This window comes from Polypterus senegalus, chromosome 1 (assembly GCF_016835505.1).
Source record: "Polypterus senegalus isolate Bchr_013 chromosome 1, ASM1683550v1, whole genome shotgun sequence".
NCBI classification, from domain to species: Eukaryota; Metazoa; Chordata; class Cladistia; order Polypteriformes; family Polypteridae; genus Polypterus; species Polypterus senegalus.
Genome location: NC_053154.1, coordinates 188265624 through 188291166, shown reverse-complemented (window position 1 = coordinate 188291166; position 25543 = coordinate 188265624). Strand labels below are relative to the sequence as shown.

General features: G+C 39.5%; 2 protein-coding genes across 4 annotated transcripts in view; one reads left to right on the top strand and one right to left on the bottom strand.

Annotated features, from left to right (window-relative positions):
• The window catches only part of rubcn (rubicon autophagy regulator), a 30055-nt gene extending 18097 nt beyond the window's left edge, over window positions 1-11958 (top strand). For all 3 annotated transcript variants that reach the window (XM_039764669.1, XM_039764677.1, XM_039764662.1), the window contains 8 exons: window positions 8889-9021; window positions 9114-9259; window positions 9349-9413; window positions 9527-9765; window positions 9850-9911; window positions 9993-10146; window positions 10249-10342; window positions 10816-11958. In XM_039764669.1, coding sequence (XP_039620603.1) covers window positions 8889-9021; window positions 9114-9259; window positions 9349-9413; window positions 9527-9765; window positions 9850-9911; window positions 9993-10146; window positions 10249-10342; window positions 10816-11006 — 1084 coding nt within the window. In that variant the 3' untranslated portion in view covers window positions 11007-11958. The remainder of the gene's footprint in view (window positions 1-8888; window positions 9022-9113; window positions 9260-9348; window positions 9414-9526; window positions 9766-9849; window positions 9912-9992; window positions 10147-10248; window positions 10343-10815) is intronic.
• Window positions 11959-12125: 167 nt separating this feature from the next.
• Window positions 12126-25543, bottom strand: part of LOC120539743 (5-hydroxytryptamine receptor 3A-like) — a 76327-nt gene continuing 62909 nt past the window's right edge. The window contains exons 3-10 of the mRNA XM_039770154.1: window positions 16389-16552; window positions 16240-16284; window positions 15503-15612; window positions 15178-15347; window positions 14762-14922; window positions 14438-14648; window positions 12459-12692; window positions 12126-12388 (exon numbers count right to left, since the gene is read on the bottom strand). Coding sequence (XP_039626088.1) covers window positions 12126-12388; window positions 12459-12692; window positions 14438-14648; window positions 14762-14922; window positions 15178-15347; window positions 15503-15612; window positions 16240-16284; window positions 16389-16552 — 1358 coding nt within the window. The remainder of the gene's footprint in view (window positions 12389-12458; window positions 12693-14437; window positions 14649-14761; window positions 14923-15177; window positions 15348-15502; window positions 15613-16239; window positions 16285-16388; window positions 16553-25543) is intronic.

Sequence of the window (25543 nt, the reverse complement as noted above, 5' to 3'; positions counted from 1 at the left end):
GCCTGCATATGTTTGTTCTGTGATTGCCTTGTTATACAGGATTACTGTAACCCAGACAAACTTTAAATTTTGATGTACTCCATTTTCTGGTTCTTCATCATCTTTATCTTTTCCCACTTTTATGTCGGGTTGATCTACTTGCTCAGCATTCTCTAAATAATTCTGTCATGTACCTCCTCACTAGTCAAGGCTGAGATGAGTTTACTACTAAATTTTTGTAAAACTATGTTATTCTCCTCCTGGGGAAAGTGCCTAACCAGCCCCTAATGTAGAGACACTATTCCTTCTCACAAAAAAAGAATGCGATTCCTGAAGTGTTTCCATTTTTACACTTTTTGTTCTGTTCATCAGTAGTAGAAAAAGCAGTAACAGAATATCTTGTGCAACATAACTGATATGGTAGGCAGTCAGTTAAACAAGATATGGCCTCTCTTCTAGCAATGGAGTTAACAATGGATAAAAAAAAATCAAAGTTATCCAATTTGAATTGCTCCTTTTTCCATTGTATATCTGCAGGGATGCAGAACCACGGCAGCGCCAGGTTTAAGGCAGAGGGCTGTCATTCACACAGGGTCAGTTTTGAGCCAACCTATCTGGCATGGCTTTGAGAGTTGTGTTGTGTTCAACAGAGCATCCAGTGATCACCCACTGACACAGACCTTCCTGGGAATCAAACCCAGCTTTCTGGAGTTGTGAACCAGCAGTGCTAAACAATACTACTTGCCAAAAAAAGATAGAAAATTATAAATCATTGAAAAATGTAATTTCAAAATTCTGAAATGTGACTAGTTTGTAGGTTTTCATCCTTTTGTTCACTACTTAGTTAAGCCACCTCTTGCAGCGGTTTATAGAAAGTAGTTTTTAAATATGTTTCTATTAATTTTGAACTACATGACAGAGTAAGGTGTCCCCTTTGCTTTTTTTGAGAAATATGTCAAGCTGGGCTAGGTTAGTTAGGGAGCAACAACAAGCAGTTTTTAGTATTAACAACAAATGTGTGGTGGAGCTTAGTTCAGGACTCTGACTGAGCCACTCAAGGACATCCGTCGTCTTTATTTTAAGCCACTCCATTTTCCCAATGTGTTTTGTTTGGATGGACAAAGTTTTGTCTTAATCATGGTAACTGCTGGGTTCTCTTTCTGACATTTTTTTCCTTTTAGGGCTAGATACTGCTGCAGCCTTTTTGATAATGTGTGCTATGCTGGACTGGCCTGCCTACTTAGAGTAAGAATATGCCTTATATGCCATGTCAAACTAGGCTGGGGTTACATATTATTATGGCACTGTGTGCTTTCTTGTTGCACACATTTTTTTTTTTCGCCTCTAACCCCATATGGTTAATTTGCTCTTCTTTGGATAATTTAGAATAATAAGCCTGTTGCATTTTTAAAGCCTACGATTGTACTATTCTTTGATTGGACATATGTTTTTAAGGGTATGTTGAGAAATTAGATGTAGCTGCATGTGATGTGCTTGACAATGGCTTTTCTAAGGATATTTTTTCCTTGTTAATATACCTAGCATTATCTTATCCGTATCTGGTTCTTTTTCAGTCACCCTCATGCTTAGAAACATAGGAAGCTAATAAATATTTTACTCTTAGAAATTGCATACATTACTATTAAATCTTCAATCAGAATCACTTTATTGCTAGCATCTGAAACGTACCATAATTGTCCTTGGTTAGGTGCAAAACATGAAATACAAGACAATACCAACTCCAGACAACACAATTTCACCCCACCATTAACCTTACGATGTGCAAACCACTATACAATTACAATTTCATAAATAAAACATTGACAAACTTTAACAGTTATCTCAAATGAATAGAAGAACTATACAAAATAATATATACAGTATTAAATAGTATAAGTTGAGCAAGTTTGAAGCAGACAAATAGACAAACAACACAGTTACCAGTTATATATTTTAAAAACAGTTACGAGTAACCCTGTGCAAGTTTTTTTAGGATCTGAATAATTTGAGGAAAGAAGCTCATGAACAGATCTTTTAATTTTGGGAGACAACAGCCAATGATTTTCTCAACTAAACAAATCACCTGCTGCAACCATGTCTTAGAAAGAGAAGAGGCGGAAGCAAAACAAATGGTGATGGGGGCGGTCACAATACTCGATGATGGCTGAGTAAGAATTTAGCAATATACGCCTTGATATGCCAAGCTTCTTAAGTTGGTAAAGGAAGTAGAATCTTAGAATCTCTGCCTGGCTTTCTTGATGATGGTGGTGATGTGCTTGACCTATTTTTAATGTGTTAATGAAAGTAGTCCCCAGAAACTTAAATGACTGAACTAGAGACACAGTCTGGGCATTAAATTGCAAAGGTGGACAGTTAGTGACTTGTTGGCGGAAAGCAATCCTCATTTCTACTGTCTTAATAGCAGTGAGCTCCAAGTTGTTACAAGAACACCATTCTGTAAGACGGACCCACCTCACTTTGATAGGAAGACGCATCATTATTGGAAATGGGACTCTGCTACGGTTGTGCCATCTGCATCAATTGTATGAGATGAAAATAGGATCGGTGAAAGAATACAGCCTTGGGGTGGGGCTGGGGGAGCCTGTGCTAACTGACATTGGATTCAACATATAAGGTCCCAGTCTCACATACTGCTTCCTACCTGTCAAGAAACTCGAAATCCACTGGCAGACACCATAGGGTACACCTAACTGGAATAGTTTATTCTAAAGCAACTCTGGAACAGTTTTATCGAAGGCAGACAGAAACCAAACAAGACCCTCACATAGGTGTTAGGCAAGTCCATGTGCTGAAGAATATAGTGGAGGCATAAATTAATTGCATTTTCCACTAAACGATTTGCACTATATGTGAACTAAAGTGAATCAAGGAGAGGGTCAGCGGTGGACTCTAGGTAGGAAAGCATAAGACGTTCAAATATTTTCATAACCCCCGAGCTCAGAGCAACTGGCCAATAATCGTTAAGTTCAGAGATTTTAACCTTCTTGGAAACTGGAATGATAATGGCTACCTTAAAACAGACCAGAACTTGCCCAGCTTCAGGGAGATGTTGAATATGTAAGTGAAGACTGATGCTAACTGGTCTGTACAAGAGTACCAGGTGATACTCCATCAGGGCCAGCTGCTTTTTGTACCTCCTCTTGCTTCACAGGAAGTATGGGGTGGAGCGTAGAGGAATGACTTGGGGGAAGGGAAGTTGACGGGGGTTAATTAAGGGGTGGATGGTGACTCTGAAATTGTTGTGAGCATGGTGTGGGGGGTTAGTGGGTTATACTGTTGATATAGAAGGCAGAGGGACAGAGTCCAAGCATGAGCTCATGTCCTTGACAAACCGGCAATAAAACTCATTTAGCTGACAAGTCCCTCAGCCTTCTAATAATAATACATTTTATTTATATAGCACCTTTCCCATGCTCAAGGTGCTTAACAACAACAGCAGTCCATCTGTGGCTAATAGTCCTGGTGGGCTTAACTGTTCCAGTTTCCTTTTATAGCTGGGAACAAACATAATCGTAGCGTGGTCAGAGTTGCCAAGAGGTGCACGGGTGAAATGCCCCTTTAATGTTGGTATAAAAGTGATCCAATGTTTTGCCCTCACTTGTAGGGCAGTTGATCAGTTGATGGTATCTGGGCAGCTCGTCTTTCATGTTAGTCTGGTTAAGACCCCCATAATGAAAATGACAGTACCGGAGAATTTATTTTCCAAATGATGAATGTTATCAGCTAACAACTGTTGTGCTAAATTGAGCATTTGCATTGGCAGAAATGTAAATACTAACCAGTATAACAGAATGAAATTCCCTGTGCAGATAGAATGGCTTGCAATGAATGACAAGACCTTCTAAATTAGCAGAGGAAAAGAGAGAATTTCAGACACATCCCTGCAACAGCTGTTGTTTATAAACATGCACACACCGCCACCTTGTGATTTGCCACAAAGTCCACTGTTACAGTCTGCTCTGAATAACGGATATCCTGCCATTTGAACAATGTTGTCTGGTAGATCTGCATTAAGCCACTTTTCAGCAAAGCAGAAGGCACAAATATCTGCAATATCTTTGTTAGTACTAATGAGGATTTTATTGATTAGCAAGCAAACATTTGAAATGCAGATTGTTGGGAGTTAAGCACAAAAGCCTCTGCATTTCCAGATCACCAGCCCACTTACCTCTTGTTGAAGTATGATTGACTGGTGACATTTCTGCAGAGAAATGGGGAAAATGTCTGTGGTAAATCTCCCTTATCAATAACAAACCTAAGAAAAAAATCCAATGGAAATAAGTCCTGTTTGTTCAAGAGCTCTTCACGAGTAAAATAATTCTTGAAGTTGACAAAAGACATTCATTAACCACTTCATATACATACAGAGCAAGCACACCTGAAAACCGTGGCAGCCTGGTCACTCCAGCAACAGTGAACATTAAATCACAGGCAGTGTCATTTAGCAAAGCAAGAAAATTATTAAATACTTTATTTCCAATGAAAGACAGAAAAAAAATGGTATTCCAACTGGGAAATATCTTTGATGCACTAAATATTTGTGTGTGTGTTTTAAGCAATATTAATTCAGTTTTTTACATAATTTCAAATTATTTAAACACTGCATTTCATGTACTTTATCTTAGTGATGAAGATTTGGAGGGGGATCCCAAACTGTGGAAGAGCCATTGAAACTAATTCTAACTTTTCATGTCACTGTTTTGGGGGCTATAGGCATGTGTTATGGATTGAAACCTGGAAAAATCATGACTTTAACCGGGACTCCTTTGTAAAGTTTTTAAAGAACATTTAATTGTTCAGTGCATTAACATGATACGGGGCAATATGCTGCGTCTCCTTAAAGTAATTCCTCCTTTTTCACTACTGTGAACACCCTGTCGGAGTCGTATGTTCTCTGATAGTTGTGAAAGCACATAAAACACATGGGAATCTGATTTTCATGGGGCTCTGAGTATTTTGCTTCATAGCCCCTTCAGAGGGTTTGCTTGTGTGGCGTCATGCATTTTCTGGCTTGGACAGAAGTATAATAGATAAATGATGACATGATTTTTTACTGCTAGATAATTGTAGCAGAAATTCAACTGAAACTACACCTGGAACCAAGCTCACAAAATAAATTAATTAAAAAGTACATTTTATAAGAAGCCTTTTGTGATGCAAGTATAGAATATAAGAATGTACATTATAAGTAATCATGCCATTTGACAATTTTTGTTTGAGTAATAAGCGACAACCCATCAATATAGTAAATGAGAAGCAATGCTGAAACTACTTTTTCTGATGTATTCTTACTTTGTATTAAAAAAAAAAAAAACTTGATGTCAAAAAACAAATGTACTTTTGGCCTAAATTAAATCCTTATATAGTCTGCATTTCAAGCTTACCTAGTTCTAAAACAAACACAGGCACATTGTTGCATATAATACAGTAAACAAGTGTCTTTCTTCATAACAGAAAAGAAATACAAGTGACAAAAATTAAACTGGCGCACTCATGAATATCTGCCTCCAATAGTTGTGTAAGTAGTATTAAAAGCCTCATGCATTCCAACTTGCACAGATGTTTAACACTCAAAATTTCACACATTTCACAAAATGTAATATTAATATAGTTTATAATATATAACAGTTTGTCTTATTTGTAATTTACTTTATATTTGTCTAATGTTTTAAATCTCTCAAAAATCATACCCAGAATTTCACTAATACTTTTATTGTCATTTGTATTTGTATCTGAATCTCTAGCTTGAGCACATTAGATTTCAGAATTGGTATAAGGACCCATATGGTACCATCCATTGCCTGCAGAAAAATTAGCTAAGAGGAGAATTTTAGAGATTATTTTTTGTGGGTTTAGGTGCAACCCATTTGTTTTTTTTTTTGTTTTTTTTTTTATATATAAAGTGTATGGTAGTGTCTGGTTTTAAAGGTGCATAAAGGCTGAGATTGACGGCCTTCTCCTATTCTCCATTAGAAAAAGACATTTGCCTGCTTAGTATTGTCAGTGCTGGTAGGAGGTAGTTTGATGTTGGGGATTGCTTTGTGGATTCAAAGAAAAACAAAGTTTTGGGAAGAAGTGGACAGCAACTGAGTTCTGAGACATTGTGTTAAAAGTGAAATATAGCAAAAGTATAAAACTAATCCTGGTACATTTGCATCTGTTCATGTTCAAGCAAGTTCTATAGTGAATTAGGTAGCAGTGCCATGTCACGACTACTAGCGAAGCAGTGGATTATAAAAGAAGAGTTTGACAATAAAGAAGGGAGCATTTACAGTATTTGGATAATTGCCCCAGTCAAGCAAACTTGGCCCTTGTAAATATACAGTATATTTCACTTAACTACCTGTGAATCATTTAGTGCATAGTTTGTATTAAAGGACTGAGATTGTTGCTGGTAAGTATGAAATTTATTTTGATAACCAGTAACTTGTACTTGTTTATATCCTTATTTCGCTTGTGTTCGTCCTTGCTTGATACAAGCAACAGTTGCCACAACTACTATATTACTCCACAACAATAATGAGGAATCCGTGTTTTGGTCTTAGGCTTATCTTCAATTCTTCAATGTGACCAATTATCGACTGTGGTATCTGACTGTTTATTCGGTGCATACTTTGTTACTGGCCAAAACTGCATTATGACACTACCATTTTACACCTCCTTTTTCCTTCATTTCAACGTAAGCCTCCTAATAAAATGAAAAGGCACATACGTACGGGTGCTTGTGGGTTACACACAGGGATATTTTCACTTACAATAATGTTTATGCAACAAATTGCCTTTTTTGACAATTATACAGTCATGGCTGAATTTATCAGTACCTACAGTCAAACATGGGGGAGGTTCTAAGATGTTTTGGGGATGTTTTGCTGCCTCTGGCACTGGACGCCTAGACTGTGTGCAAGGCATCATGAAATCTGAATACTACCAAAAGATATTGGAGCGCAATGTAGGGCCCAGTGTCAGAAAGCTGGGTCTGCGTCAGAGGTCATGGGTGTTCCAGCAGGCCAATGACCCCAAACATACCTCTAAAAGAACCCAGAAATGATTGAAGACAAAGCGCTGGAGAGTTCTGAAGTGGCCAGCAATGAGTCCAGATCTAAATCCGATTGAACACTTATGGAGAGATCTTAAAATTGCTGTTGGGAGAAGGCACCCTTCAAATGTGAGAGACCTTGAGCAGTTTGCAAAAGAAGAGTGGTCGGAAATTTCAGTTGAGAGGTTTAACAAGCTTGTTGATGGTTATAGGAAGCGCTTGATTTCAGTTATTTTTTCCAAAGCGCGTGCAACCAAATGTTAAGTTGAGGGTGCCAATAATTTTGTCCAGCCCAGTTATGTAGTTCTGTGTGACATGATGTCAGATTTGGCTTTTTTTTCCTGTGTTGTTCCAATGCACATAAAGGAAATAAACGTGTATACCAAAACATTTGTAATTGCAACAATTTTCTGGGAGAAATGGTGCATTTTCTGGGAAAATTTCAGGGGTCTGATAATTTCGGCCATGACTGTAGACGTTGGTATACTACATTACCTGATGGCCACACTTCACACATAGTGACTTGCATGTGCCCTGCATTTCCCTTCTTATCCAATATGTTCTGTTAACCTCTTCATGTTACACATTGTATTTTAAATATTCATGCTGTTGTAAGTGACTATAATAACATCCCATACTAATCATGTGACACAAGTCACTTCTTATTAAAATAATCTCCTTTCTTACTGTAATGTGTGAAATTCTTCTCTTTCATCATTTCATTAATGCTTTTATTCTTGCAAATATTTTGCAAACAGGATTTGCTAGTATACAATATATAATGCAAAGTGACTCACTCACCAACAAAAATGTTATTTCAAATTTTAGCTTTTTGGCTAAATGGGAAAGGATGGTACATATAGAGTAGTAGCTATCCACTAAAAAAGGACATTACAATAGATCAATATTTAGGGGTAAATCCCCCCCTTCCCCAAAAATCTCAAAAATGCGTGGACCGATTTTGTTTGAAAGTTTGTGACATTGTAGAAAAAGAGTTTGCTGACCGGTGTTTTCATATTTGCATGCAGAAGGAAGATTATTGTAATAAGAACTTAGAGGGTCTAAAATAAAGAATATATTTGAATATCAAGAGGCTATATAAAAGTGTGATTTGGGAGAAAGCCCTTGTGTTATTCAGTCTAATCATTGTAGTTAAAAGGCTGTGTACTTCATGCATACCAGAGGATTTTCAACCAAGTTCAAGACATAAGGAATCTAATAATTTCTTCACTGACTCCGTTGCTTGCTTTATGAAATTTCAGGTCACTTCATTTAAATATGCCAAAAAAGCTATAATATTGCTGGAATGTCTATAAAGCCAAAATGTTATTCTTTATAGAATTACACTATGGCTTCACAAACATTTTTCTATTGCAGGGTCAGTTCCGCTAAACAAAACATATGAGCTAAGAATATAAATATTTACTTTAGAAATGTAAATAGATCAACACAATTAAGATCATATACATTTTATACTCAAGAAAACATTAAGGTTCATATTAATCAAACCACCTCAGAAGAGGAATTATTTTCACCTAGTATTGTACATAACAAGATTTTCAGAATTGAATGATTTATTACACAGCAAAACTATTTTCATTTATTCTAGTATTTGAATCTGGCTAATAACCTTTTATGATAGATATCAGACTTGTAACAGTTAATTTTGAAAGTAAGTTAGAAGAAACCAAAAAATCTCTCTGTTCTGTCATCTTCGTATTCCTTTATCTTATTAATCTCAGTTTATTCATATAGCAGTTTGCTGGGAAATATATAATTACCTAATTTAGAGTACTTTAGTAAAACTGAATGAAATTCTCTTATTCTTTGATTGTTTTGAACTGGTCCACAGATCCCACTTGTTCCTGCAGTCTAATTCTGCTGAGTCCGTGGCTATGGGGTTGCTACGACAGTTTGAAGGAATGCAGCTCCCTGCAGCCTCCGAACTTGACTGGCTTGTCCCCGAGCATGACGCCCCTCAGAAGGTAATATCCTATTTGTGAACTAAATCAGTACAGCCGTGTAAGTGAAAACTGTTTCAGTCTCATTTTTCTTACTTTATTTTTCCGTCAAACAGCTGCTACCTATTCCAGATTCTCTACCCATTTCTCCTGATGATGGTGAGCATGCAGATATCTACAGATTAAGGATCCGTGTCCGAGGGAACTTAGAGTGGGCCCCCCCACGCCCACAGATCATCTTCAACATTCACCCTGCTCCCAAGTGAGTTGATACTTACACTAAACTGTCCCATATGTTAGGAGACGGTCTGTTTACATTAGCTACATTAGCTGTTTATATTCTCCTTGCAGGAGAAAAGTGGTTGTGGCAAAGCAGAATCACAGATGTGCTGGGTGTGGTATCCGCATTGAGCCAGGTGAGGAGGGTGATTTAGGCCTGGTTTAACCAGGTGTTGAGAAGGTAATATTACTTGGAATGCTTTTTGCTAATCAGAAGATCTTTTTGTCACCTTCTCTTTTGTCATGCCAGATTACATCAAACGTCTGCGTTATTGTGAATATCTGGGAAAATACTTTTGCCAGTGCTGCCATGACAACAATCAGTCAGTGGTTCCAAGCCGTATTTTACGCAAGTGGGATTTCAGCAAGTATTATGTAAGCAATTTCTCCAAAGATCTACTAACAAAAATCTGGGGTGACCCTCTGTTTAATGTTGAGGACATCAATAGTGCTTTGTATAGGAAAGTCAAGGCACTGGACCAAGTGAAGGTAAGATACAGCCTAAACTTGGATTGGACCCTGACACACTTAGAGCTGCTTTTTAACTTGAATGTTCATCCTTGTGTCTTGCAGCATTTGAGGGTACAGTTGGTTCGGATGAAGAGCCTGCTCAAAACATGTCGTCTGGCCGAGGAGTAGGTGTCGATGTGTGGTTATGTTATGTGCATCCCACACTGCCTGCTTTTGCTGACTGTCTGTTCTTCTTTGTCTGACAGCTTGTTAGATCAATTTGACCAAGAACCTGGTCACCTAACAGAAGATCTACACCTATACTCATTGAGTGATCTGGTGGCTGTTCGAAAAGGAGAGTTGGCACCCCGTCTCCGAGATCTTGTCCAGAGAGGTGCTGCACATGTCCACAGATGTGAGGTGATTTGGTCATTCATAAAATTATGATTTCTTGTTTTTTTGGGGAGGGTGCATATTCTGCTCTTGTTTCCACTCCTGACTTAAATGTGTACTTCTCTACAGCTTTGCCAAGCCAAAGGTTTCATTTGTGAGTTCTGTGGGAATGACAAGGACATTGTTTTCCCGTTTGAGCTACAGAAGTGCCGATGTTGTGAGGGTAAGATTAAGGTTTAGACTTCTCATTCTGGCTTATTCTATGAAACTAGGCTGGAGATTTGAATTGCAGCTATTGTTTATTTCTAATTAGTTGAATACTGTATATGCAATATGCTATGTGTTTTTATGTATCTTATTGAGCAAGGTGAGATTTTTTTCAAGGCACCTTGCATTTTAGCAGATTGTAGTACAGAAGGCAGTCTTTAGTGTTAGCATGAATGTGTTAACTGGGATGATGGCTGTATGCAGCAAGAGGTTTTGGTGGTAATATGAGGCGAGTTGTGGTTAAGTGAACCTATGTGGTATTTTGGGATGAGGTGTCTTGTGTGAATGTTGGGGCTGTTTGTGAAAGCTTGCTTGCTTGCTTGTAGCAAAGAAGAATATTTTTGAAAGCCTGATTTTTATGGGGCAGCAGTTTGGGGATTTTGTACGTTGGCTTATAATGTGTGTGTGCCACCCTCTCTCTTTGCATAGAATGCAAGGCCTGCTATCACAAGAGCTGCTTCCGCTATGACCAGGAGTGTCCCAAGTGCCGACGTCTAGCACTGCGCAGGGAAATGCTGGCTCGTCAGAATATGGAGGTGCAAACTTCTGAAGATGAGGAAGAGGATAGTGGACAAAGTAGCAAAGGAATTAATGGCTCTCAGGAGCAGGACATAAACTGACCCCTGTGGGGCCTGTTCATTACTCATCTCATCACTGAATATACCAGAGTTAAAATGGACTGTAGGACCAGCTGAGCTGGATTCAGGACTCTGTGGTGACTGTGAATGTATTTTGTCTTTTTCTCTAAAGTTAGTATGGGAATATCGGAGATCAGGTAGAGCTCTAGGTTCTAGCTGTGACACTGGTAAATCTGTTTTACCCATAGTCAGTTTTTTTGGACTGTGGTAATCTGGTTCTGTGATCTTTGCTCCAGCCTACTCACAAACGTTTGTGTGGTCTGCAGTTAACATTAAGTTTCAGTGTGGTCTTGGCCTTATAAGGATCAGCAGTCATGGAACCTCGGTGAGATGGTGGAAACCAGCAGGATTTGAACTTTCTTTGAAATGAGGGATAAAATCTCCTCTTTGGTTTCACCCACTTCATTTGAAAATGAAGCTGTTTTTTTTTTTTCTTCTTCCAGTGGGCAGATAATTACATTGCACTTGTTCCAACTATCATGAATGGTTCCGATCAGACATGTCTGAATTGTGGTAGGTTTGAATGAATGACACTGAACCACTGCCCCATCCTGCTGCTTGTTTGCTTGTTAAATTAGATCTTGCATAAATAAATATAATTTTAAATAATTTTTTTAGTATGTTTTTGAGTGTTCAGCCTTGACAGGTGAGTTACACTGAGTGTTAGTAGTGTCCAGAATTGTTCAACATAAATGGGCACCAGCTGTATGACAGTAAAGTTTCAGACAGGAGAGGAGCTGATAGCTAATCACTCCCAGTGTGTTAGGACATGCACTGACCTGCCACAGAAATAACCTAATGATGTCAAACACACTGCACTCAATTCAGGCTGGTGGCAGCCGAATTATGTCTCCACCTGCAATAAAAAAAGTGAGATTTAATGTTATAAAAAAACAAACAAACAAACCAAAAAAAAAAAAGTATCTTTATTAAAGGCAGAAAGTGTGGTTAAAAGGAAAACCCATTACATCTACATTAACCATAGGCATACATCATTCAAAAGGGCTATATTCGGCCAAGCTTATACTCTGTGCCATATACCCGGATGAATCTTCTGAAGATGGAGTTGAATTTTTATGCTAATTGTGCTGGCAAGTTGATCTACATGTTGAACCAGATGCACCATGTGCAAATTATGACAAGAGCATAAGCAAGTATGAAGAACAGGTAGACCCTGAAGAGTAAGAAGTCCAGAATGTAGCCAACATGGATCCACTCCTCCTCACGGCTCTGCTGGATCTGTAGCTCATCAAGGTGGCTTCGTACTGACGCCAGGTCACGAGAGATTTGTTGGACCTCTGTGTTTGCCAGGGAGGGCAGCTGGATGAAGGGCACCTCAATGTTCTTGATTTTTTCCCCTGGGTCTGAGAAGCAGCAGGTTACATGTGGTTAACTGTTAAGACTAAAGCCTACCATATTCTGTGCTCTTCTTACCTGTGTAAGGTTTCAGCTCATTGTTGGAAAAGTCCCCAGTGGTGGAAGGTGTCTCAGAAGGCTTAGGCGAGTGTTTGTAGCAGATCAGCCGGGCAATATGATTCAGAAATACAACTCGAACCCAGTCTGGCACTGGCTCATACTTCATGGCGTTATGATGCAGAATATTGGTGATTATCACCGTCTCCAGCAAACTCATCACCATAAAGGCTAAGCAGACTGAGAAATATATGCCTGTAGGTACAGAAATTGGGTCAGTAAGCCAGAGTTTGAGACAAAAATGATGTGGATGCTGTATCTGAGGATTTCAAGCTTTGCAGGAGTATGTTCTGGACAAGTTTTATGGTGGTTGCTATTTTCTGCCAGACCTTGGAATCTTGTCTTAGAGGTGCAGAACTAAGGCTGTCAAAATGTGGCAACCTTAAACAATAATGTAAGGGGCTAGAGTCGTACTGTGGCATTCTAGCTACTTTTAAGATAAAGTAATTGTGACCTAGGGGTATGTTGCCTATTTGGCAGATGTGTATAATGGACTTCACAGCTATATAATGTTATATACAAATCACAAGAAAAACGTGTACCGTATGTTTTTCTTTTACAGCACTGGTGGTTTAAGTAACTTGCTCAGAATCACACAGTTTGGTAGTGTGGATGAAACTGGCCCCTTCCTAGCATGCACTATAATATACCTTTGGATTGAAATAAATTCTTTAACATTGGATCCATGTAATTAATAAATTGTCTAAGGAGTTGAACATTACACTTCACTCTGTTTGATTCGTAGTAACCATTTAGTGGCAATGTATTTGTGAAATTAGACCTATTGCTACAGATAAAAGTTAATATTTATATGCAGGAAAAAAAGACAAGCCATTAACATTATTTGTATGCTAAGAAAAACTAGGCATCAACTATTAATGACAGGGTCTAGACATTTAATACATGTATCATTCTCTCTCTCTCCCTTGATCGTTTTTATAGTGACATCTAGTCCTCAAAAATCTCTGAAAAGGTTACATCAGTGTTGTTCTAGCATTTCTTGAGCCCCATTGAAAAGGTAACAATATGGGTGAGAAGAACAGTGAAGTTATTGTAACAGAGGATCTACTTGGTGGATGACAGAGAAGGGATGTTTATCAGTAGAAAACTTACCTAAAAGCCATTCTTAATAGCAGAAATGCATCAAAGTGAAGTATAACAACATGACACACTTAGCGAAAGTCTCATTTTTTGAAGAAGAATGTAAATTCTAAAACTGATTTTTATTAATGATTAGGCAACAGATATTTATGCTTCAAACTTGTAAACTGCTTTATCACTTTTTGAAGTTATTGCTGATAAGGCCATGCATATGTTGTTCATTTTTAAGGGTTTATCTGTTATATATATATTATCATATACATACATAAACTGTTCACATTAATTTAATGCTCATGTGTATTTGATTATTAAACTCTACTTTGGTGAAAATAAATATCCATTAGATGGAATGTATTCAAACCCATGATATCTTAAGAGCACAATTTATGGAATGGGTTCTTCTCCAGCAGACCACACAAAAGAAAATGCTGTATATGTAGATTAATTCACAGTGTGGTGGAACTGGATTTTTAACTACAAGGCTGCCAGTTTAACTCCTATCTCTAAATCACTCTGTTGCCATGAGCAAGTCACTAAAGCTGCTAGTGCTTCAGTTGTAAAAGAATTTTGTGGACGCATATTCTAAGCCACCTTAGATGAAGGCATTTGTGAAATACAGAATATAAAAAACAATTACTTTCATCAGCTATCAAGAGGTCCAATCTGAAAAATGTTTTGTCATTTACATCTCTAGTCAGAGCTGACTGGCAGAGAAGAGATGATAGACACAAAGCTGGAGTTGGCCTTTTAGAAATCGGACATGTTTACAGCTATGGAAAGAGTCTAAAACTAGCTTGCAACTCTTTTTTTCATTTAGTATATCTGTCTTACCCACTCACCAATAAGTGGTGTCCCATTAGCAGTGCTTGGAAGAAGGTCATTCATGATGAGCAAGAAAACCGTATATCCCAGAATGAGAGTCATTTTGAAGGAGGCACGATCCACACTGTGGGGGGGCAACAAGAAGCTAAGAATGTCGATAACCATCAAGAAGGCACTAGGAATAAGTAAATTGACCACATAAAGAATGGGCCTGCGTTTGATGACCACCTGCAGATAGAGATAGCAACAATAAATACATAATCCTTACCAAGTAATGAATATTCTGCAGTGCTTAATACGATGAGTGACCTGTGTAAGAAACATATGATAGGAGTGCTCACCCAGAATGTTATGATGTCCCACTCATCAATACCAAACTTAAGGATGTCTGATTCGCCTTGGATGACCACCAGTTCCCACTCTCCACTTGTCTCCAGATACTTCTTAGAATTGGCAGAGATCTGCTCAAAAGGAATGGCAGTGCTGACCCTCACATCTCGAACTGCATGTGGAAAGAGACCATTATACACAGCAAACTATCCACATTCGAGATCTCCCTCATTGGGATCTTTAACTATGGATGTGTCTTGCTTATTTTTATACTTGAATAGGTAGGAGCCCCCAAGACTGATGACCCACTGTCCATCTCTACTACTTTCCCTACTAGTTTTATCAGTAGGAGTGATGATCCAATGCAGTGCCCTCATCCTTACACATGTGAGTAGTTGGGAACCAACCTAGCCATCTGTATACTCACTTGTGTGCATATAGGAACCAAAGGTAAGAGTGCAGTTTTGCACATCAAAGGGAAAATTGAATATTTCCAAGTTGCAGGAGCTAACAACACGTAGCATCCGGTCGTAGCGTATCTGCCCGGTATGATTCACATAGACATATGGGCAACGCTGGGACTTGTCCTCATCTATACTGGAAAAAGAGCATCATCAATTACCAGTCATCTGTTGAGATGTTCAACAAACATCCCACACGCTTCCCACCCCCTCAATGCTCTCATTAGCACAATATATTCCTAAGAGATACCATGTGAACATGATGATCAGATGAACTTTTAATTAACTTACAATTCATAAACAATGATGTCTGGGGTCCACAGCTCTTCCACAGGCAGCGAAATCTTGGACACCCCACCACAGGCCTCCGGGTCCCACTGGAGAAATTCATGGTGCCAGTACTGAAATGAAGTAAAGGGTCAGATCAAAGAGAATTCTAGAAGCAGTGTACTAAACTGTGGTTCAAGGAAAAAATATGTCCTCCACAATAAGGAAGCTTTGTTATAAAATGGGTTAAAACCAAGAACCCCAAAATGAGGTGGAACCAACACCCAATAATAATCTCAAAATAAAAACCTTTTGCCACCATAACAGAAATTTCAACAAAGCAAGAAATAATTATTCAGAAAAATTTATATCTACAAAATAAGAATTCACAAGCTCCTGAATCATTTAATGGTTAATATTCCCACTAAAATAAACAAGATAGTAGGATAAAATTAAACTTTCCTGACAAGAAAACATAAAAGACCCTTGGAACACAAATAAAATCCACAATGAGAGGGTCCCCTCAAACCCAGTGAGTGAAACTACCGAACATAGTAAGTGCTTTAATCCCTTCCAACAATCGGGACTCAGGCACTAACAAAGACTCATGGAGAGCAATGGCTAGGGAAAAAAGGAAACCCCACTGAATTAAGTGCCAAAAAAGACAGTACCACAAAAATAGATCAGAACAAATCAACAAAGAGACCCCCACACTCCACCAAACGACAACACTGTGCCTGTAGAGAGAATTGCTCACTCACCAGTCTGAGCCACAGGAATGTGGTCAAAAGTTGGGTCTTCTCATTCTGAAAGAGTAAGAATGAAAGTAATGCCAAGCTGAGAACAGGTCCTTTCTCACATGTGGAAATGTCTGGAATCTGTTCCAGTGGTATACTGTGAAAATACTCACAACTCCCAGCACAGCATAGAGTGTGAAAGAGATATTGGTGATGGTTGGAGAGCTCAAATTGAAGGCGGGACGGAAGGACTTCTTGTTAAAGACATCTTGCAGGGACTCATAGGTGGGACCACTGTGTTTTTTGTCACAGATGAGAATGGCACAAGCAACGGATACTATAGATATCACAAAGAAAACATTAGGCAGTTAACCTCTGCTGGAAATTAAAGGTAACTATTAACAGACTCACCTCCTAGTAATGCAAAAGAAGCAATGGATAGACAGTGTTGCAAATCCCTCATGATGGTCATGACTCTTCCTTAGACAAAATGAGCTATGGTCTCTGTATCGGTGAAGTTTTTCATGAGGCTCCTATGAGAGATGGGGTGTAATTCACACCTCTTATGTCTGAAAGAGTCTGAATCCTCAGAGAAACACCTGTTGTGCAGAAAAACAGCTGGCTGGCAAGATGAGGCTCCTAAGTTCCACTAGGGTCCTGCTGTGTTGTGTTTGGAATGGGAACCTAGATATGAGCATATCCAAAATAGTGTCCTCTGTGGTGACACTGCCTTTCGTTGTAGCCTGAGGTAATTAAATGTGTGAATTATCGCATTCTCAGAGATTCATAAGCAAATGAAAAGCTTGTAAATATGTTTTCAAGTGATTGGAGGGTCACCATGTGTTTCACTGTAAGGGTGCTGATTCATTTTAGGTCATTTTGTGGAAGTCAACATTTTGCAGCTGTTCAGATGATGTGGCTGTCAAAAATATCTATTCATATGTCAGTGAGATTTGAACTCAGCTGATACAGCACACATGTAAAACAGAGAGTCGTGCACTGGAATTTTAGTTCTTTTTTTAAAAAGTATTCTGAAGAATGTTGAAGAAATCAGGGTTGACTTAGATTAAGGGATGGTACACAAAAAAAAATGTCCTGCAAATCTAGGAGTACACATTGTGACCTTCATAAATCCCGTTCATTGTGAGAATTGCTGCATTGATTTACAAGGGACTTCTTTCTATAAGGTCTGCAATGTTATTGAAGAAACCTGGGGTATGGATAGAAAGGTTTATTAGCTTTAATGCAGTAGTACCCCATTTTTTTCATCAATGGAATTATGGATTTCAGAGAAACACAATAGGATATTGTTCCAGGAATCCCTAGTTTGTCAACTTGTAGGAACCTGTGCAAACATTCAGGTTCACAATCGAAGTACTCGTATGCTCTACCAATGAATATGGCATGTCCTCTCTTCAGCAAGCATACAGATATTGGAACTAACAAAACAAATCACTAGTGCATAATTCTACTAGCTACATCTGGCTTCAGCTAAAACCAGGACAGGGCTCCTTATCACGGATGGGGCTACTTTTTGTGCACTACCCTGTAATTAACCTTGAGTTAATAAACATGCTGTACGTTTGATGGAGGATTAGAAAAGCATGCCACCTGCACACAAAGTCATGGTGTTTGAGAAGTTATGTCAAGAGTTGAATGAGAGTTGCATTCTGGGAAACACAGGCTAGCTAAACATTTTAAGGAAATGGACAAATGAAAGTGTAAACTATGGGCATCTTCTAGCAAGGTGCCTTTGTGTTTAGATCACTGATGGCAGAATCCATCCATTCACCCATCCATTAATTTTATGTAAGCATATACAGACACAAAATATTAACAAACAACACCAAATATAATTGTATTTTAGCTCAGCTTGATCATCTTTTCTCCTACAGAAAAAGGCACTAAACCTGCAAATGTTATTTCTTTTAATTCTTATCTAAAAAATTGCCAGGTTGCGTGTGTGTTTCACACTATTTGAAATTGTTGCATACTGCACTTAAACTTTTTGAGGATACAAACATTGTGGTCCTCTTTTTCTTTTTATTTGTGATGAACATTTTATTAAACAAAGACAAACAATAAACAAATGTACATTATAAAAGAAGCCAACCTTCCCTCTCCCACCTAGCATGAGCCAAGACTGGGAGAATCCAGTCACTAGAGCAGAGAAGAGGGGATCCACAACAGCAAAAACAAAAACAGCAAGCAGTAGTTGACAGAGTCGAGGTGTTAACAGTAAACCAGGATTCACTCAATTGAGCTGCAGTAGACCAAGTTTCAATTGCATTGCATGTTTTCTTTTTCAAACATAAAAATGAGATCTACTGGGCAGTTGGTGATCAGTCATCTTTTTTCCTCAGGAAGACAAATGTGTTTCTTTATGTATAGTCCTCCTGGTTATGCAACTTGCTTTCCTTTACCTTTGCTTTGTTGCAACCACACCCTAGACAGTAGGCGTTCTACTACACAGCAGAAGTTAAAGCCAGGCAGAAAACGAGCAGAGAGCACAGATCTAGGCTTGCAATGATTTATAACAGACAGCGTGGAAGTTTTATTACAGATTCCTTCTGTACATATACACCCACACTTTTTTGGTTGATAAATGGTATAAAGGTTTGTCTATCAAGGTTAGCAATGGTTATTGCTTTTTGTTCACTAATCAAGAGGTGTAAATGGTGCCATACTCATCCACACTCATACTCATACTCACTGAAGGACCAGCTTGTTGCCCACTAACATCTTCAGAACATAGGAGAAACCTGAAGTATTTGAGGAAAACCCCCAGATTCACAAAGGGAACATATAAAATTAAAGAGACAAGATTAAATTTGATCCTCTGTGGCTGCGAGACTACTAACCACTACACCACCTTGCTGCCCTAACATATTTAAACTGTTTTACGTAATAACAGGGAATAAAAAAAAAAAAGCCTTGGCCTGCTTCCACCATGACCAACACCAGGAAAAATGGACGATGAGATGAGATGAGCTAAAAAGTTAAAAGAGTATTTGCTTCACTAACAATAGGAGTCTGAATGTGGACTTAACAAGGTCCTGTGATGGACTGATTCCTGTGCAGTACTGGGCCCTTCATTTGTGCCCGATACTGGCAGAATAGGCTCTAGCAAAATACAATTCCAAATTGGATTAAACAGGCTTGAGAATGTTTTCTTAAAAACCTTTTCACCCCAAGCTAATATTCCACAGCAAACCACAAAGAGCAGCTAGATGGCTGAGGTTTTTTCAGAATCAAGTGAGAAAAGTACAGCAGTGTGTTTGGAATTAAAGGATTATTTCATCCATCTATTCATTTCCTGAATCAGTTTCACCCAATGCAGAGTAATACATGACCCAGAATAGGTAGGAATCTGCCCTGAACAAGAAGTTATGCAGTGTTTTGTCTTGGTAGAGTGATATATTACTGTACTTTCCCCTTTTGTATTATTAATGTGTAGCCTTTGTCAGAATGCCTCAAATCTCACAGACCTACCACTGTTTATAAGGTATTATTTTATATAACTTCTCCCCACCTTCCCTTCTACATTTATAACCTCAGGCAATTAGGTGTAGTAAAAGATAAGCAGGAGTTAAGTTACACTTTAAATAATGTATTATTGATTTTATTATAAATAATAAAAATATGCAAAGTACATTTAAATATTGGCAACCATACAACCTGCTAAATGGTGTAGTTTTAGGTAGTACACAGACTTGTTAGTTACTTAAAATATCTCTAGCTAAGTCCTTATTTGTGGTCAGCTTTGTTCAGAACAGGCTGCATGTCTGTCTCAATATGGCTGCCGAGCTCTTCACTGTGTTGTCCTTTTGAGTTCATGGTGTGTGATGATCTTTCACCAGTTTGGTAAGAGAAAGAGAGGGTGAGGTAAAGCAAGCAAATTTATAGGTTTTCTGTCCAACCCCTTGAGCCACTAGGGCATCATGGTACTTAAAGGCTTTTGATACAAGACAGTTAGTTTCAAACAGCCATACCTCAGACCAATGGGGGAATAGAACATCTTCACATCCCCCCAAACCATGGGCCTCATGCATAATGGCGTGCGTAGAATTCACACTCTAACATGGTGTACGGAAAAAAGCGGAAATGTGCTTATGCACAAAAAAATCCAGATGCATAAATCTGTGTGCTCAGCGTTCTGTGAAAAGGCAATGGCAAAAGCGCGGGGAGAAATAGAAGAATTTCAGCGAATACCAAGTGGAGGCAAAGAAAAATGTACTATTTCTTAGTTTAGACAGTGGTATAAACAAAAAGGATCGAGTGATCGAGTGACATAGCGTGTCGGAGAAACTTGAAAGCTCACATTCACAAAGTCGCACAGTGCCCAAAATAAAAAAGAAGTTGTCACATATCAAAGTCGCCGTGAAAAGGTGAGTCATAGCTCACTGTCTGAGTGTTATATAAAAGCTTATTAGGGTACAGAGAAAAAAAAATAGGTACACAGTGGGAAAAAAGCACGAAATCTCGAAATTTCCACTTTAATCACATAGTTTATTTTGTCGTTAAAGTAGAACATCATAAACGTCATCTTAAAATCATTTAATTTACTAGTTTCTCAAATCCCATCATAACTAAAGTAGCATGTTAAATGCTTTGTTTAGTATTTGATCTTCTATGTGCTCTATGTGTGTGAATCACTATGTGCTTCTTAAATGGGGCTTTCTCTTCTTCCAACAGGACACAGAATCCATTACATTCATGATATTACAACTCTCTGAATAATTAAAATACTGAGATATATACCTGATATAATTTTCATGATGATAAGAGTTAAAGCATGTTATTAAACATGGGGACACGGTGGCGCAGTGACTGTTCATGTCACACGCAAGATGCTTGCTGCACCGTGTGCTAGATAGATAGATAGATAGATAGATAGATAGATAGATAGATAGATAGATAGATAGATAGATAGATAGATACTTTATTAATCCCAAGGGGAAATTCACATAATCCAGCAGCAGTATACTGATACAAAGAAACAATATTAAATTAAATAGTAATAAAATGAAAAAATTAAAATAAAATTAATGTTCGCATTTACTCCCCCGGGTGGAATTGAAGAGTCGCATAGTGTGGGGGAGGAACGATCTCCTCAGTCTGTCAGTGGAGCAAGACAGTGACAAAAGTCTGTCACTGAAGCTACTCCTCTGCCTGGAGATGACACTGTTAAGTGGATGCAGTGGATTATTCATGATTGACAGGAGTTTGCTTAGTGCCCGTCGCTCTGCCACAGATGTTAAACTGTCCAACTTTAATCCTACAATAGAGCCTGCTTTCTTAACAAGTTTGTCCAGGCGTGAGGCGTCTTTCATCTTTATGCTGCCACCCCAGCACACCACGCGTAGAAGAGGGCACTCGCCACAACCATCTGGTAGAACATCTGCAGCATCATACTGCAGATGTTGAAGGATGCCAACCTTCTCAGAAAGTATAGTCTGCTCTGACCTTTCTTACATAGAGCATCAGTATTGGCAGTCCAGTCCAATTTGTCATCCAGCTGCACTCCCAGATATTTAAAGGTATGCACCCTCTGCACACAGTCACCTCTGATGATCACAGGGTCCATGAGGGGCCTGGGCCTCCTAAAATCCACCACCAGCTCCTTGGTCTTGCTGGTGTTAAGGTGTAAGTGGTTTGAGTCGCACCATTTAACAAAGTCTTTGATTAACTTTCTGTACTCCTCCTCCTGCCCACTCCTGATGCAGCCCACAATAGCAGTGTCATCAGCGAACTTTTGCACGTGGCAGGACTCGAGTCATATTGGAAGTCTGATGTATATAGATTGAACAGGACCGGAGAAAGTACAGTCCCCTCGGCGCCCTGTATTGCTGCACACAATGTCAGACCTGCAGTTCCCAAGACGCACATATTGAGGTCTGTCTGTAAGATAGTCCACAATCCATGCCACAGGTGTGAATCTACTCCCATCTCAGTCAGCTTATCCCTAAGGAGCAGAGGTTGGATGGTGTTGAAAAACATAATTCTTACAGCACCACTGCCTCTGTCCAGGTGGGAGAGGGATCGATGAAGCATATAGATGATGGCATCCTCCGCTCCCACCTTCTCCTGGTATGCGAACCGCAGAGGGTCGAGGCGTGGCGGACCTGTGGCCTCAGGTGGTGAAGCAGCAGCCGCTCCATGGTCTTCATCAGATGTGACGTCAGAGCAACAGGCGGAAGTCATTCAGCTCACTAGGACGTGATACCTTTGGGACAGGAGTGATACAAGATGTTTTCCAAAGCCTTGGGACTCTCCCTGTTCCAGGCTCAGGTTGAAGATGCGCTGTAGAGGACTCCCCAGTTCCAACGCACAGGCCTTCAGCAATCGTGGCGATACACCATCTGGACCCGCTGCTTTGCTGGCACAAAGTCTTTTCAGCTCTCTGCTCACCTGGGCTGCTGTAATTGTGGGTGGGGATGTCTCACCTATGCTGGTATCAGCAGAAGGATGGTTGGAGGATGCAGTACTCGAGGTGAGAGTGGGTTACTGTGATCAAACCTATTAAAGAAGTTGTTCATTTGGTTTGCTCTCTCCACGTCTGTCTGATGGCGGCACCCGCTTCGAGCTGCAGCCAGTGATAATCTTCATCCCATCCCACACTTCCTTCATGCTGTTGTTCTGCAACTTCTGCTCCAGCTTTCTCCTGTACTGCTCTTTCGCCCTGAGCTGGACTCGGAGTTCCTTCTGCACGCACTTCAGCTCATGCTTATCACCACCTTTAAAAGCCCTTTTCTTCTGGTTCAAAAGGCCCTTGATGTCACTTGTAATCCATGGCTTGTTGTTAGCATAGCAGCATACTGTTCTTACTGGAACTACAATGTCCATACAGAAGTTGATGTAATCAGTTGTGCATTCAACAGCCTCTTCAATGTTCTCACTATGTGACCCAAGCAATATATCCCAGTCTGTAGTTCCAAAGCAGTCTCTCAGAGCCTGCTCTGCCTCAGGGACCACTTCCTGAATGAGCGTGTGGTTGTAGGTAGCGCCCTCACTCTTGGTTTGTATTGAGGCTGAAGCAGAACCAGGTTATGATCTGCTTTCCCAAGCGCAGGCAGTGGGGTGGCGCTGTATGCGTCTTTAACGTTTGCATAGTAGGTCAATAGTCCTGTTTCCCGAGTGTTACAATCCACATACTGGGAGAAGGCAGGTAATGTTTTGTCCAGCGTTACATGGTTAAAGTCTCCAGCGATTAGCACAAGTGCCTCAGGGTGCTGCGTTTGTAACTTAGCAACTGCGGAATGGATGATGTCACTCGCCATCTCGCGTTCGCTTGAGGGGGGATGTAAACAATAACAGCAATCACGTGTCCAAACTCTCTGGGCAAGTAATAGGGACGCAGACTTACGGCCAACAGTTCGATGTCCCTGCAGCAAGTGGAGATTTTAACGTTTACATGTCCTGAGTTGCACCACTTTGTATTGACATAGAGAGCGAGTCCTCCTCCTTTCTTCTTTCCACAGGTACTTGCGTCTCTGTCCGCTCTAACTGTGCTAAACCCGGTAGCGCCACGTTAGCGTCTGGGATGATAGACGTTAGCCACGTTTCACTAAAACACAGCAAGCTGCATTCTCTGTAGGTTTTGACATTTTTCACCAGCACAGCCAGTTCGTCGATCTTATTTGGTAGTGAGTTTACATTTCCCAGGTTTACAGAAGGCACCGACGGTTTATAACGCCATTTTCTCTCAAGTTGTCTCGATTTAATCTTATTTTTTATCTTTGCCGCTCGGCTGCCCGATATCGTCTTCTTACCTCGTCAGGTAAATAAGGAACCACACCGGCATAAGCATTTCTTCTCAGTGCTTTAAGCTGACTACTTGAATAGGCGATTCTCGGAGTGTAAAATCCATGTCAAATAGTAAAATAGTAAAAATGTGTAAAAAGTGTCCAGGGAGCAATTCCACATAAAAGAAAGTGGTAGAAGTGATCAGTGAAATAGAGAAAAATAGAGATAAAAAGGTAAAAAGATAAAGTCGTATATGGAGCTGCTGGAAAGGCTGCCACTCGGATGCAGCACCGGAAATAGAAAATGATGAATAATTTATTGCAGCAGTACTGTCTCTTTCAAACATACAGTACTAACCCCCAATTCCTGTCCTTACTTTTCTTTCTCCAAATACCCAATCGCCACACATTCAGCTCTGTAATAGACATTAAGCCATCTGTAAGCTTAGAACACAGATTCTTCAAAACTTATAAGGAACATTGAAATATCTTCGCAGTACATGTTCAATTATTCTATCCTTCCAGTGTCGCGCCAGCTGTACAGCTATGATTCCACACTCAGATACAGTGATATAAATACTCCGAGTGGTGCAGTGAGAGTAATATGGAAAAGATGATCCACTGTGGCAACCCCTAATGGGAGCAGCTGAAAGAAGAAGAAGAAGGTGCAGTGAGAGTAACAACATTAAAGCAGCTATGGTATTTAGAAGAGTTTGACCATTCTATGGACCATTATATTGTTACAGATTAATTACAATCAGATGCATTAAACTACTGTAATAAACAATATATGGTTAATTTCAGTGTATTTATAAAGCTGCGTCAGGGATGTGGTTCTAAAAAAGAAAGGGAAACCAAACAGGAAAAGTAGCACTGCTTTGACGCTGTGTGCCGCCAGTCTGCAAAACCGAGCGCAGAATTTGTGTACAACAAGGTATGAGCTACCGTGGAAATGTGCGTGGCTTTACGCCAAGTTTAGGTTTTATACATCGTGATTTGAGCGTGGAAACGTTCATACGTAACATTTTTGTGCGTACGCACCGTTTATACATGAGGCCCCATAAGTTAAGGTAAAGCTTGGCAGTTAGGCAGCCTGGCTTTGTGTGGGGGTTGACAGAGAGACTTTAACAGAGAAACACTTACCAAACTTGTTTGAGGCACTTTCCCCCCAACCCTATCGTAAAATTCAAAGAGACCCATTCCTAAAGGGGGGGGGGGCATGGAGTGGGATTAAACATGAATGCTTCTCACTAATATAACACTAACATTACATTGCTTTGTCTAAGTTACAAATAAAGACATACAAAATATTTATCAATTTGTATGCAAAATTTCACATCACAACAAGCAGGTCAAATTCATTCATTTTTCAAAATGACTTACTTATTTCAGGTCAGGGTCTTCAAAGCCTATTTTCGCAATATCAGATATGTGCATACACACCGTACAGACATGAGGCTCCAGGTCATGTCACTTACACAAATTCTCAGATGATTTCGCACTTATGGGGTATATTGATAAAGGGGATGAGACAGAGTATAGGAATCAGGTGGAGAATTTTTTTTCTTGGTGCAAAGAGATTA